Here is a 14,109-nt window from a genome sequence, read left to right as displayed (position 1 = left end):
CTTGCGGTTGTTAACTGGCCAACAGCATTCCGCTACAGCCAGGTCCAGCAGATCAACCTCATGTTGTCCTTGCCAAGTGGCAGTCCCAGTTGGCATCTTATGTTCCGGTGGGACATGTGAGCATCTGAAGAAATTTTACTGTAATCTGCCGAGGCAAAGAACCTTCAAAAGGTTAACTGGACGTTTCTCTGCCTTGTGATAACTACGTATCTCTTCCAGAGTTCATCCTAAAACCTCTGGCTTTCTATTTTGTAGAGACAAGAGATAATTGATTCCATTATGTGCGCGTCAGCCAAATATAACACCCGGGGTCCAGCCCTCATTCCGAGGATGAAAACCAAGCATCGCATCTACTACATCACTCTCTTTTCCATAGTTCTGCTTGGCCTGATTGCCACAGGAATGTTCCAGTTCTGGCCTCACTCCATTGAGTCATCCAGTGACTGGACCGTTGAAAAACGCAGTGTCCATGATGTGCCGGTGGTCAAGCTTCCTGCTGATAGCCCCATTCCTGAGCGGGGAGACCTCAGCTGCCGGATGCACACCTGCTTCGATGTCTATCGATGTGGCTTCAATCCCAAAAACAAAATCAAGGTATACATCTACTCACTGAAAAAGTATGTGGATGAATACGGGACGTCGGTGAGCAACACCATTTCCAGGGAGTACAATGAGCTGCTAACTGCCATCTCTGACAGTGAGTTCTACACTGACGATGTCAACCGGGCCTGCCTCTTTGTGCCATCCATAGATGTTCTCAATCAGAACGCGCTCCGTATAAAGGAGACAGCTCAGGCTTTGGCACAGTTATCCAGGTACTTACTGAAACTTCAGTGTGTGAATTTAAAGAATGCAAAGTGGAAAAAACCGAAGGTTAATGCAGGAGGGGAGGATACAGTGAGTCAATGCCAGAGCTAGGCTTTGACAGAACTTATCATCCCTTGTAGAGAACAGCTTGCTAATTGTTGTCTGTTTCTTCTTTTGCCTTAGGTGGGATCGAGGCACAAATCACTTGCTCTTCAATATGCTGCCTGGAGGGCCACCAGATTATAACACTGCCTTAGATGTTCCTAGAGATAGGTATGTGTTTTGCTGTGTTTGAATGCACAGATCTGGGTTTAAATGCCCCTGAAGAAGCAACAGGCTCAGAAGTGCAGCTGATAGCAAAGGATGTGCTCCTTAACCTTTACAAAGCTGGAATATGACTTCCTCTCTTCTCAAAAACGGGAAGTAGAGAAGTCCCTCTCTTGTATATGACAAGTGTTTGCTCCTGAAATCTGACAGTTTAGCCCCATCCTTAATTTTGTACAGGATGTGGCTGACAGCTCTTAACTCTTGGTCTTGCTGTAAGGATGGAGAATCTTGAGGTTAGACCTGTATCTTGTGTGTTACTGAACCTGAATGTCCCATTTGATGCAAATTAGAAGTTCAAAGCTGATTGTAGCTGCAGCTTGCTGATAGAAGTCAGGTGCTTCAAGGGCATTTTAAAGCAGCTGCTCTACTTAACAAAACTATGGTGAATTTCAATAGGTTTTGTTATCTTAACAATTACACTGTATTAGTAATCAGACAAATGCTCTTAGTTATTCTCTGGCAAATGTGTTCTGAAGATACGTGCCAGAAACTTAAAAGGTGTGAATCCTGAGCTCAATTTTCACTTGCGGAATAGTTTACTTTTGGAATAGGGAAAGGAGGTTGTAAGGCAAAGAAAATTGGAATGACAGTAAGACAAACTTATTTAGATTAGATGCTGTTACTGAATATGTTTCGACTAGATTAGCCTGTATGTGCTTACTTCTGCTGAGTTAGGTCCCGTGTAACCAGTCCCTCTCTTAAAGGTCAGGGTTAACTTTCTTCTGCCAAATATCAACAAAATCTTGCCTGAGATATGGGATCTTAGCAAAGATGATTGTGTATGGAGTATATTTTGGTTTCTTTGCACCAAAGACAGTATAAAAGACATGTCCATGTTCTGGACATGTTCAAAGAGTAAGTTTACTCATTGTAATTACATCACTGACTGTGAAGTAAGGCTTTAGTTTTTTACTTCTCTGTATGAAATGTGTTATGTGCATCTGGGTTAGCCTGAAGAGGGCAGTCAAGCATCTTTCTTACTTAACCAAGCCTGTTAATCTGTTAGTAAACACTTGTATTTGTTATCTTAAATTCCCCTTAAGAAGTATAAATCTTTCATTTGACAATGCTCTGTTTAATGGGATGGACTGCTCTGGGGCTGCGTGTGTGTGTATGCATGTGTCTATCAAAGAAGTAGCTTTATTAATTGAATGCAGTAGATTTCTTACGCTGCACAACTTTTTTTTTTACTTTTTTGTGTCAAATGTCCATTTATATTTGGCCTTATGCGTCTTGGCTTAGTATGCAGGGAATGTATTATTTTGGTTGGTGTTTGTTGTAAGTGTTTGTCATGCTAACATGGAAAGCTGAGTAATTTGAATAAAAAAATCAAATCTTTTTTGGCACACAGCTGTTGTCGTAGCTTGCCAAACTGACTCACCCTGCAGCTGTACGATCACTAGCTGTAATACATAAGAGGGGCAATAATGGTGCTTGGGACGAAGAAAAGGTGGAAATGCCTTTTTGTAGGCAGCCAACAGTTAGACGGTATTCAGTGTAGTACAGAACCTGTACTACAGGTCACAGGTGTGAAGACAAAGGACCTGTAAAAAAGCCAGTCATGTGGACCTAGCCCTGGAATGGCCTGAGTGGTGCGGTATGAGGTTATGGTATGATTTTGGAGACCTCCGGAGATCTTAGTTCCTGTCTAACAAAACAAGCGGCCTGGGTGTGTTTTCTTAATTCGAGAATGTCCACATGTGTTACAGAATGGGTAGTTAACTAAGTGTGACGGACAGTTGTTCGTAGCATCACGGGGTGAGAGGCTGCAGGCCAAAATAAAGGTACGTTGGCAGAGTTCACTTGGTTTTGAATGACTCGTCTGAACTGTACCAGTACAACTCCAGAAAGACTGGATTTGTGGGATTCTGTGAAATACACAGGTAATATTTGTGAAGTTTGCACAGGGAGTGTGGCCTGCCTTCTCTATTCATCACATCTCACAGATCATACGTAGTTGAACGGTCCTGGATCATGAGGTTTGATAGAGTTGTGTTCTGCTGATTTGCTGCGCAATATTAATCTAGGTAAAACAAGACCTTATACACAAAGGGGAATTCAGTTACATGGTATTTTTAAATCTGGAAAAGTCTTTAGCTAAGTTACCTCACTAAGGGGTTGTTTGTTTATTAAATCTTTAAATCAAATTTCCAAAGACGGGGTAAAACCACTTTATTCCATAATTTCAAAGATGGAAGTCTGCTTTGTGGGTATGGAGGCTATGTTGCTGGTATTAGCTGCCATAGCATATGTAATCTCCTGCCATAAAACTTAAAAAATAAGCTCTTTATTATTTGTAAATAAGCGCTATTGAATTTGGTACAATAATGAGGATGAAAGGATTTCTTTTGCAAAGCTACTCTGTAGCTGTAGAATTGGCATATGAACTAAGATACTTTTTCATTCTGCTTCAGTTGATGAATTGGGTTTCAGTGACTTGTGAAGTTTGGCAGAAAGCTGATGATGATGGCAGCTGGGGAGAAAGATTTGGAGTACAGACCAGTTGGGGTACCTCCTGGAGAGAAACAAAGATCAATGTCTGAAAAGCGGTGAAAAGTTGCTCAGGAACAGGCTCATTCCTCACTGACCAGTGCAATTTAAAGATTATTTGTTTTGAGTACATTAGGAGTTAATATCTTTACTCCCTTACTGCACTGTACAATGAAAATCTGAGTGGAATTATTTAACTGGTGTTGGTTCCCTCTGGGTTTATTTAGGTAAAAGTCTGCATGACACACACCTGCTTTCTCAAGGCTGATGAGGTGCTGTCGTGTTTTCACCGGATCCAATTAAAACAATCTGGTTGTAGTTTCCCAATTAGGGGGGGGGGGGTTAAAAAAAAGAGGAGTGGGATGTGAAGTGCAAGAACAGCAACACCCAAGCCAATTTTTTCTCCCTGCTTGTAACTGAGTTAATATGGGTAAGACATGGGACATGCAGCTGCAAGGGTGAGACCTAGTCATGGCAGCATTGTACGTGCCACCAAAGGGGGGGGGCATTGGAAAGGAATCTAAAATAATCACTTGATTTGGAACATAAATTCTCACTCAGCACGTACTTGATTTACTGTCCTGTTCTCGAGTTGGTTTCTGCTCCTGCCGTAGTTTGTGTTCTGAGTGAAGAGTAATAAAGGGCAAGTTGTTTTGATTTTGTAATTGTCATCGAGCTGAAATGCATCTCTAATCCAGAGCCTGGGATTTGCAAAGAGCTTCTTAACTGACACTTAGGACTGCTTGTTTGACTGCTTGGGTGAAGTCGCATTTACGGCAAAGTGTGATCGTGGTGTTTGAACACTGAACAATGGTGCTGCAGGCCAGAGCAGGAGGTGAAGTATCCCGTGGGACATCTGAGGGGGGGTTAGAACAGGCAGAACATACTGGTGTTTATCTGGGGCATCATGTTCTGATGGGAAAAAATGATAGGACTTGGATGATACTTAGGTATAACAATAATCTGTTGTATAACAGCTGTGGAAAAAACGGCTTCTCCAAACACTACACTGAGGATTTCATTCAGTGATATCTGAAAACAAGAATATCAGCTAGTGGATTGTCAGCATCTCTTCCAGTCTCACCCTGACTTTTTGTTCTGATGCATCTGTTCTGATGAGACACGTGCCTGCTCCGATCTGAACTGTGACAGTATGCAAGCTTGTGATAATAAGGGTTTTGGCTGTAATCATAGCTGCTACAGTGGGTACGGCTCCTCAGGATCCTTTCTGTAGTGCTTGGTATAGTGGTGTATTTGTGTTCTGCTTCTTTCCACAGAGAAGGAGAGAAAGTGGAATTGGAGAAATATTTTTCTTCGAACTACTCTGTATGGCACCTTAAGCAGACCCAGTATCCCTGGGGCAATTTAAAATATAACACACCCTGCTGTTTGGTGACAAAAGGACTGAAAGTTTGATCAGCTGTTTGAGAAGTCTCACTAAAGAAGCTGAATCTGAGCTTCTTTTGGGAATAGGATGATGTGTTCATGCTGCCACCTGGTCACTGAAGATGAAATGGCACCTGAAAAGCTGATGTCCTCTACTAGCATATTTCAAAGAAGCCTGATTTGGGATAGGAGATAATAACAAGCCCGTTTTTTCTGCCATTGTGAACGATGCATTGCTTTCTTCTGTACACATTGCTGTCTTCTGTTTCTTAAAGCTCTTCTGTGTGGCAAAAGGTTGTCCCATCTAGGAAAAGCCACAGACAATCAGGGTCATCCTGTTGGGAGGTTGAATTACATCTTAATTTATAAATCTTTGATTCCCATGCTCTCTAGCACATAGTGTCCCAAGCAGCCTCTACTGTTGGAAGTTCGTTTCAGAACATACAGAATTCTTGTTGTCATGTTTTCTGTTTAGAGCATTTTTTCTGTGATATAAAAATGAAATAAATTTCACTGGTTTGTATGATGACTTTGAAAATACAGTTGCAAATAACTCCATTTCATTTTCTAGCCTGAGAAGTCCAGTCACTGTAAGCTGCTAAAATACTATGTTATTGTACCCGGACTTGTATCTGAAATACAGCTAGTCTCTAACACTTTGAGAGCTCTGCTATACCCTATTTTAGTGCGGGCATCGAGGAGTATGTTAACTAGTATAAATAATTAAAATGTATTTCTTTAAATGAAAATTGACTTAGGACATGTAAGCTTGCAAAAATGCAAAATTATCGTAATGACTGCAGCAGATTAAATTTCCCTATATTAATGGAAAAATGGTCCATTCCTCAGTGATCCCATAAAATCATAAGCATTCCGTTGATGACTAGATCCAATCTGGCAGTAAGCCTGGTTCACGAAAACTAAAGTGAATCGAAAAACTGCATGAAAAATGCCACTGACAAAAGTTGAGGGAAAAACTTATCTCAGAGCAAACATCTTGATGTTCTGGTGATGACAATCAGTAAATTGCGCTCTGAGTTTGAATGGTATATATACTCTGTTTAAAGTGGCTTTCTTGTATTTTTCAGAGCTTTGCTGGCTGGTGGAGGCTTCTCCACGTGGACTTACCGGCAAGGCTACGATGTCAGTATTCCTGTCTACAGCCCGTTGTCGGGGGAAGTGGATCTGCCGGAAAGAGGACCAGGGTAAAGCAATTCCCATGAGTTGGGCAAAGTATATTCAATATCATGTTTAATATTGATGCTCATAAAATACAAATATAGCTACTAACTTGTTGGTGGGCTTGGGCAGTTTTGTAAGAGTTGCTTTTAACAGCTCTTGCTATTAAAATATATGATGGTTCCAATGCCAATGGCCTTGGCTCATCTGCCAATGTGTGGTTTAGCTATGAGCTGAGGATTTTTCTGGAGTGATTCTGTTTTTCCCACTCTAGAAACTGAATTCTGAAATATGAGAGCATGACAGTGTTTCTAGTAGAGCTAGATTCGATATTTCCAGTGAACTGACAAGATATTTCAGGCATAAATAAAGTAGTTGTTAATATGTTTGGTTTCTTTAAAGTGTAAGTAAAGCAGGGCAGTAATTCAAAGTGATAGAGATTCCCTAATAAGTGGTTGCTTCAGGCAATTTATTTTAGGATACTTAAAAGCAAACTAATGGCAAAAGATCACTATTGCAATGACAAAAGAAGTGTGCTATACCTCTATTGTGACTTTAAAGAGACAGAAGGGATCATGGGGATCAACAGGTAGTATCAGCTAATGCAAACTTTGCGTCTGGCTTTGCTAGGTGAAGCTTGGAACAGGAGAATAGGAGCGAGGATGTGATCTTTACTTCTCTACGTCTTGCGGATACGTTCTTCATAAATCAGTTTAGGTGTTTTTGTGGTTCTGAAGTCCTTTCAAAATGACATTGAGAGTTTGGAACAGGAGAAGCCTGTAAATACAGCTCTGAAGGGAAGAAGTTCTTGCAGAATGAATCTTAAGGAGGTTAGTGTGGTTAGCTCATGAAAAAGAAGAATGAGAGCTGATTTTTTTTATGGCAGTAGTTACATCCAGAGCTTAGAATACTGATTATATTTTTTTCTTATTTAAAGTAATGAAGTAAGACATAAACACAAACAACCCCCCCAACCTTGTAGTTGGAAATAAAGCAAGACAAGTGGGAAATAAAGCATAAATTTTAACAGGGAATGTAATTAGCCATTAAAATGAGCTACTCTGGAAAGTGGTGGTTTCTCTAATCCATTCATATCTTCAGAACAAGAGTAGGTAGAAGTCTGGAAGACATGTTTTAATTGATTATGGAAGACTGCTCTTTTAATATTTCATGAGCCTCGTAATTGCACAGCTGAAAACATTTCACTGTAGCAAGTTTTTACCTCTGTTACTGTTTAAAAGATGGGCAGACTGAGGCAATGGGGGAAAATGACGTGTCCGCTGATTGTGAAGATCAAGTTTAGAAATGCAGAAACTTTAGGTCCTTTTTTTTGACAGCATCTTGTAGAGAATACGAATTATTAAAGTTGAAAACTGATTGAAAGGGTGCTGCCACCCAGGGTGCTGCTGTTGCTCTGGGCTGCTCCAAGTAAGACACTGCAGTCAATTACAGGACAAACTTGTGCAGCAGTGGTTTGCTTTGCTCACACCCTTTATGTTCCTGTTATGTGGGAGCTGATGCAGTGCATGAGTCTGTGTTCAGTGAAGGTGTTGGAGCTTCAGTGTTCTCAAAGTTTGGGTTTTTCTGGTGGGGAACAGATTGTAATCTCCGGAGTACCATCTAGTGGCCACTTCGCATGAATGATGGCAGCGCATTCACAGCCTCGACTGCTGTATGCAGGAGTGTGACAAGGGGACGATGCTTGGAATTCAGGCTTGCTTGGGATAAATTACTACATTCCACTACACTAGTGTGTTATTTCCTGGGAGCTGGGACGGACTTCCTTTTGCAGCAAGATTTGATAGCTAGATTTTGAGTGTCATAGGATGATGACAGTTTCGGGGCAAAATTTGGTTTTAAACATACACACAAAGAAACCTGCATAATTTTTGGCTGGCTATAGGCATTTATTATCACTCATCTGCAGCACTATTTCCTTTTTTTAACGCAAATCCTTTTTTATTCCTCTTACAGAGCTGAACTGTGGGGTTTTTTAGTTGGATTGTTTAAAATATTTTAAATCCACCTCTGCTAGAAATATATGTTCTGTAGAGCTGCTGGTAGCAAGTTGGTAGCAGCTGGCGGCTTGGGAAAAAGAATGTTTAAAAAAATTCTATGCAAGTCTCATCTGTTAATTGGAGCAACTGAAGTGACCAGCATGAAAATGAGTAGAAGAGGTGAGAAGAGCAGCAGGAGAGGTCTGACTTTACAAAGTGTGTGTTTGTATGTGTTTTCAGAGCTGTAAATTAAAGATAGCATCACGTGGAGTAGAACCGGAATCCAAAGTGCAGGCTTTGTGTTTCCTGTGTTCTTTTGGCAGCGTGAGGGCAGGCATTTGCTCTGTGTTCCTTTCAATGGGGAGCGGTGGAGCAGTCTGACTTAGCTGATCCATTTAAAAAGGAAACCAAAGTAGGTGAGGATGAGTATAACAATTGTATGACGTGCTATTTTCCAACATTACCATCACTTTTTAAAGCAGTGAGCACCTAATTTGAGACTGTATTCCTGTGTGTTTTAACTCCAATGTTAATTGGTGTCTTGAAACACTTCAGTATTAAGGCACGTTTTAAATATTCATGGTTTTGGAACATGGTAGGAGTTGAGAGTGAAGGGGATAATGGGCCTTCAACTTTGTCCAGGAAATCTTGCCTTTATGTTGCCCAAAAGGGACAGAACTGAATCACAGCTAATGAGATGAGCTTGTCCTGTTGCTGCTGTCACTACCTCAAGACTAAGTAAGCACAGGGTAGCTGAGTGGTCAGTTCAGCATCTTTTTTCAATTAAAATTGATGAGAAAATACATGGGAGGAGAAACTAGCAGCAGCATTCAGTGCCCTATCTACTTTGTTATAGTACACAAACACCAAACAAAAGAACAAACTATCCTGGCATCGGTAGCAAGCTGTTTTAGTATGTAGCTAAATAATGTTTATTTCAGTTTATAATGAGGCTATAATGCAAGTGCATATTCTAATGCAATAAGCACTCTTTCCAAGTACAGATCTACTCAAAGTTGTAAATAATGCTGAGCCACTTACTATCCAAGATTTAATTATATTGCATCATTACCCTTTCCAGCCTTGTCTAAAAATACGGTCTTGGCAGTGTGTCCACATTTAGTTAATCTTGCTCTGCTTTTGCAGGATGGAAGGAAATGTCTTCTAGAGCATCTTGGAAGTAAACTCACAGTGCGGTCAGGTAACCTTGCTGTGTTTTTTCAGTCCTCGCAGGTATTTCATTCTGTCATCTCAAATGGCTTTGCACCCAGAATACCGGTCTGAGTTGGAAGCTGTTCAAGCTGAGAATGGGGAATCAGTGTTGATCCTAGACAAATGCACCAATCTGTCAGATGGGGTCCCTGCTGTTCGCAAACGCTGTCACAAGAATCAAGTCTTTGATTATCCTCAAGTGCTTCAGGTGAGGCTGCCTCTCCTGCAAACTTCTCTTCCCCTTGGTGACTGTCTTATCTGTGGAGCTGTTCCTGTTTAGCACTGGTAGGGTACTTCCTTGTATTTAGTTAACTTACTGGCTATGTTTTGAAGCTGCGTAATTTGTTACGTTAGCTTGGATATTATATCCTAACTTTATTCTTGTTTTTAAGAGGGCCAAGAACTGTGTGCTCGAACTGGTAGGCAATTTGAAAACACTGCTTACGTATAACAACTTCATGAGATTCGTCATGGTGGTCTTCTAGTAACACGTGACAATGTCATGTAAACTTAAAAAACGATACAAAGATACTGCCAGATCCAGCAGCGGTGGGAGGAGAAACTTTTGGAGTCCAGACAAAATTGCTTGCTTTAAAATCAGGGAAGAACATTGGCATCTACAGCCTCCAGAATAACTGGCAAAATGACCTTCAGCAGGCATGAATTTGGAATTGATTTCTCGCATATGACAGTCCAGGCCTTGCTAGATGAATCTTGGAACAGAGGATGGCTTTGTCAATTGGAGGGAAGATTAAAATGAACTTTAAAGAGCTTACGCGTGGATTTATTTGGGGGCAAAAAAGAGTGCTACATTTAAGGAGAGTTGGTCAGATTATATTTTTTGTATGCAGTTTAGTAGTTAAACCCTACAAAATTATATGACAGACTGAGCTAGAAGACTTGTCAGCGTGCAGCTATGAAAACATCTAGGTGAAATGTGTTTCATGGCCTTGGCCCAACTTCCAGAGGCCTTTTGATGTGTCAGTGAGGATAAAACTAGATAGCGTTCTCAGACCCCTGTGTCTCTTGGCAGTTCACTAACAGAGAGGTGCTTTGGCATGCAGCGTGGTGAAGTGAGTTATGCCATAGGCCACTGTACTCTGTCTGTGGCCACCAGCACATAATCTGTCTTTGAACTTCAGCAAATGATGATAAAATAACAAACAAGCTGAGGAAAGGCAAAGTTTCCACCCCTCCTGTTATGTTTTGTAGGAAATATGTTTAAAATTCCTTGTGGAGGAGGGGGAGAGGGAGGAAAGGGTCACTCTGAGTCCTAAACTTTCAGCCAAAAGGGGAAAAAAAATGTTTTCTTTATTTCTTTAAATACAAACTGGATTGCTTAAGGATGGCAAGTCAGGGAATCTATATCTATATCTTGCTATATATGATTTTGTAACTCAGAAGAGAGCTGGCACATGCTGAGATTGTTAAAATACTTTCCTTTGCAGAGCCCTGCATCTCCCTTTGGAATGTCTGGCTGATAACGGTGGTGATGCGAGGAGATGTATTTATAGTAACCTTTGTCTAGACAGGAAAAATGGTTATCTGGGCAGATGAGCATGTGTGTCCACATCTGGGCTTATTTTTTTTTTCTCTCCCAGACCTTACTAGAGTCTCTTCCACCTGCTGCTGTGTGGTCTAGTGAGTCAATGGTTAAAATGTGTGTTCGTTCTCTCCGCTCCTTCCATTCCCTGCACCCTTCTTTTCCTTCTCTTCCTGTCTGAGAGTGGGGGAAGGCGGACTGATCACAGTTCATCCTTTCCAGCGCTGCCTTTACAGACTTCCTACTAGACAGGCTCTTGGGCTTCTGGGTTGCTAATGCTTCCTGTTTGCAGTCTTCTCTTGAATGAGATTTTTCAAGGCTTTTAGTACTCTGTAGGTATGAACGCAGGTCTTGCGATTGCATTAGGAAACAAGTGAAGAGCCAGCAAACCCCCTTGTATTTCCTAGTTCCATTTTGATGTTTTGCTGCCCTGCTGAGCCTCCTGGCTCCTTTTCCTCAGGCCACAGAACGCAAGCTGGAAAGATGTTTTCTTATCCGTGGGAGCCCCTGCATCAACTTCATAATTTTTCTTTCTTAGACTTAGGGATAATACTGACTTGGGCTTTTTCCTTGTTTGTGTAGCTGAACTCTACAAGCATTTATGTTGTGATCTTGAATCTGTAGCAAGATTCCTCAGTGGCAGGGACAACTAAAGTCCCTATTTACAGGGCGAGTGCAGCATAGTCAAGAAGTCTCATCTGCTGCAGTTTAAACACATGGCTTTTTGTCTTGTGCGTTGCGGACATGAGTAAGTGGATTATATTCTTCCTTTTTCCAACAACTTTTTATATCTTTGAAGCTCCCTTTAGCCATCTTCCTCCTGTCCTTACCCCTTCAGAATAAGTGGTATTGATACAGTCAATCTTTCCTTGTAGATCACACTTCCAAGGTAAGTAATCATCCTATTTTTTAGCCCTGGAAGTGCATCGCCCAAGACTGAATACACTGCTCTGTCTGAGGTCTTTTATTACTGAGAAGAGTGAGTGATTCCTTCAGGTCTCTTAGATTGTACTTCTTTTTGCATTCTGATACAACCTGTGGGTGGAGCGCTTTGTTTTTTCAACAGCACAACTTTGCTGACACGTGAATACCCTTTCTTTTCCTGTCCTTTTGTAGGAAATGTCCTCTTCTGCAAAGTGCAAAACCTAGCCAGTTGCTTTATATTTGTGTAGTTGGTTATTTTTATCCAAGTGTTGAACCCTATATGTATCTGTATTTTTTTAGTCAGTTTATCCATACGATGTCAAACTCTAATCCCGTTATCCATTAAGCTTGCTAATCCTACAAAATCATAGATATTGTCAGATCTAATAAGCATGGTCTTAATTCTGCTACTCATTTAACTAAGGGACACATTGAATACTGTTGCACCTAGGAAAGATTATTTGGTCCATCACTGTTTTACTGGTGAGCCACCGCTAAGTGCTTTATACTTAGAGTTCTGTAACTATAATTTATGTAACTGTAAAGCCTACGAGGGCTTTATCTAGCCCATGATTTCTTAATTTGCCTATGAAAATGTTATCAAAGACATCAAATGCCTTTTAAAGTTGAGATATGAAATCTTCTCTGCTGTCCATAGAGCTGGATTGCCCTATAATGGAAGAAAATTAGGTTGGCTTCATAGAGTTTGTACTCATTAAGTTCATGTTGATTGTTGCTCATCTTGTTCTGCCAAACTTTCAGAATGTTTAACTTATTTTTCCCCTTGAATTTTTTCAAGTAGAAGTCTGAAGTCTGGCCATTAAAATAAAGCATAGAACAATCCCATTAGCTGATTTCTCATCTCTCTGCTTATGATATTTTTGAGCCTCTGGAAGATAAAGTTGTGTAATTTAGTTTGAATTAGCTAATAATTCAGAATATATTGGTTTCACGGAGCAAGCCTGTTTTCCTTTGGACTTGTTTTTTTACGAGGGGGAGGGTGGGAAAGCATAATGCATATATACTTACATATACACACACATAATAAACATCTAACGTTTCCTTTCTTTTCTCTCCTCTGTGTGTTGGATACCATTTGTTGACAGGAGTCTACATTCTGTGTCGTTCTACGTGGAGCCCGCCTGGGACAGGCTGTGCTAAGCGATGTTCTTCAAGCTGGCTGTGTCCCAGTCATCATTGCTGACTCCTACATTTTACCTTTCTCTGAGGTTCTGGACTGGAAGAGGTCTGTACCCTCACTATTGTACATCAAACCACTGCATTCAGTGATTTGAATAAAATCTGTGTGAGTCAAGTGTACTGGGGGTTGCAGGGAATACAATACGGAGTAAGATACATGCATCAAAAATAGGAGAGGAAAACAAATGAGTCAGAGGTGAGAAAGCATTTGGTTATCCTGTAGCCGATGGTATTTTTTATACAACAGATTTGCTTTATTATCTTGTGCTTGAATTCAGTGAGGACTGGTCTACATTCAGGCTCTTCTAAGGAAAGTGTATGCTAAAAATTGCATCACATAAATGCTAAATTCTCTGTATTGTATCAGGATTTCTAAGTTCACCTGAGACTGAAAGATATAATTATTTTGTAGCTGAGTACACTGTGTTAAGAGCTTAGATTATTTTTCAATGCATGCAGGATGCCCAGTTACGTGATCTTGGGATAATACGTACAAAAACTACTAGTTTGTATACATAGCACTGTATATGCTATTGCTGTTTGGTCACTCCAAAAATGTCAGTGGCAATCCAGAGATGAGAATTCAGGATTTCTGGGCCTCTGTCTCTTCCATATTTATTAGGTTGTCTGTACAGATCAGTCCACAGACTTTTGTGTCATTATCTGTGGGCAGACTGGCTGGTGTTGTGAAGGAACTGCTACAGAGTAATTAATTAGACTGAGGGAAGACTGCTTTCTGCTAATATCTTCTGAATGTATCTTGTTAGAATAGGAGAAGATTCTGGGTTGAAAAAGCTACTGACATCTTTTCATGTAGAACTTCTTTCTCCTCATCTTACCATTTGTTTTCTGACTTTTGCTTATAGGGCCTCTGTTGTCATCCCTGAAGAAAAGATGCCTGAAATGTACAATATTCTGCAGAGTGTCCCCCAGCGACAGATTGAAGAGATGCAAAGACAGGTAAAATAATGTACTGTGTTTACATTATTTTCCTTTATTTACAGGTGGAGTGTAGGTTCATACACCTGCCTTATTGTGCAACCT

The 14,109-nt window shown here is 40.6% G+C and overlaps 1 protein-coding gene across 1 annotated transcript in view; it reads left to right on the top strand.

Annotated features, from left to right (window-relative positions):
• Positions 1-279: 279 nt before the first annotated feature.
• EXT2 (exostosin glycosyltransferase 2) overlaps positions 280-14,109 on the top strand; it is an 80,530-nt gene continuing 66,700 nt past the window's right edge. Inside the window, exons 1-6 of the mRNA XM_059819244.1 lie at positions 280-815; positions 991-1,080; positions 6,099-6,215; positions 9,411-9,606; positions 12,972-13,111; positions 13,932-14,025. Coding sequence (XP_059675227.1) covers positions 280-815; positions 991-1,080; positions 6,099-6,215; positions 9,411-9,606; positions 12,972-13,111; positions 13,932-14,025 — 1,173 coding nt within the window. The remainder of the gene's footprint in view (positions 816-990; positions 1,081-6,098; positions 6,216-9,410; positions 9,607-12,971; positions 13,112-13,931; positions 14,026-14,109) is intronic.

Source organism: Gavia stellata, chromosome 7, assembly GCF_030936135.1.
Source record: "Gavia stellata isolate bGavSte3 chromosome 7, bGavSte3.hap2, whole genome shotgun sequence".
NCBI classification, from domain to species: Eukaryota; Metazoa; Chordata; class Aves; order Gaviiformes; family Gaviidae; genus Gavia; species Gavia stellata.
The sequence above is the reverse complement of the archived record's forward strand: the minus strand, read 5'-3'. Positions and strand labels throughout refer to the sequence as shown.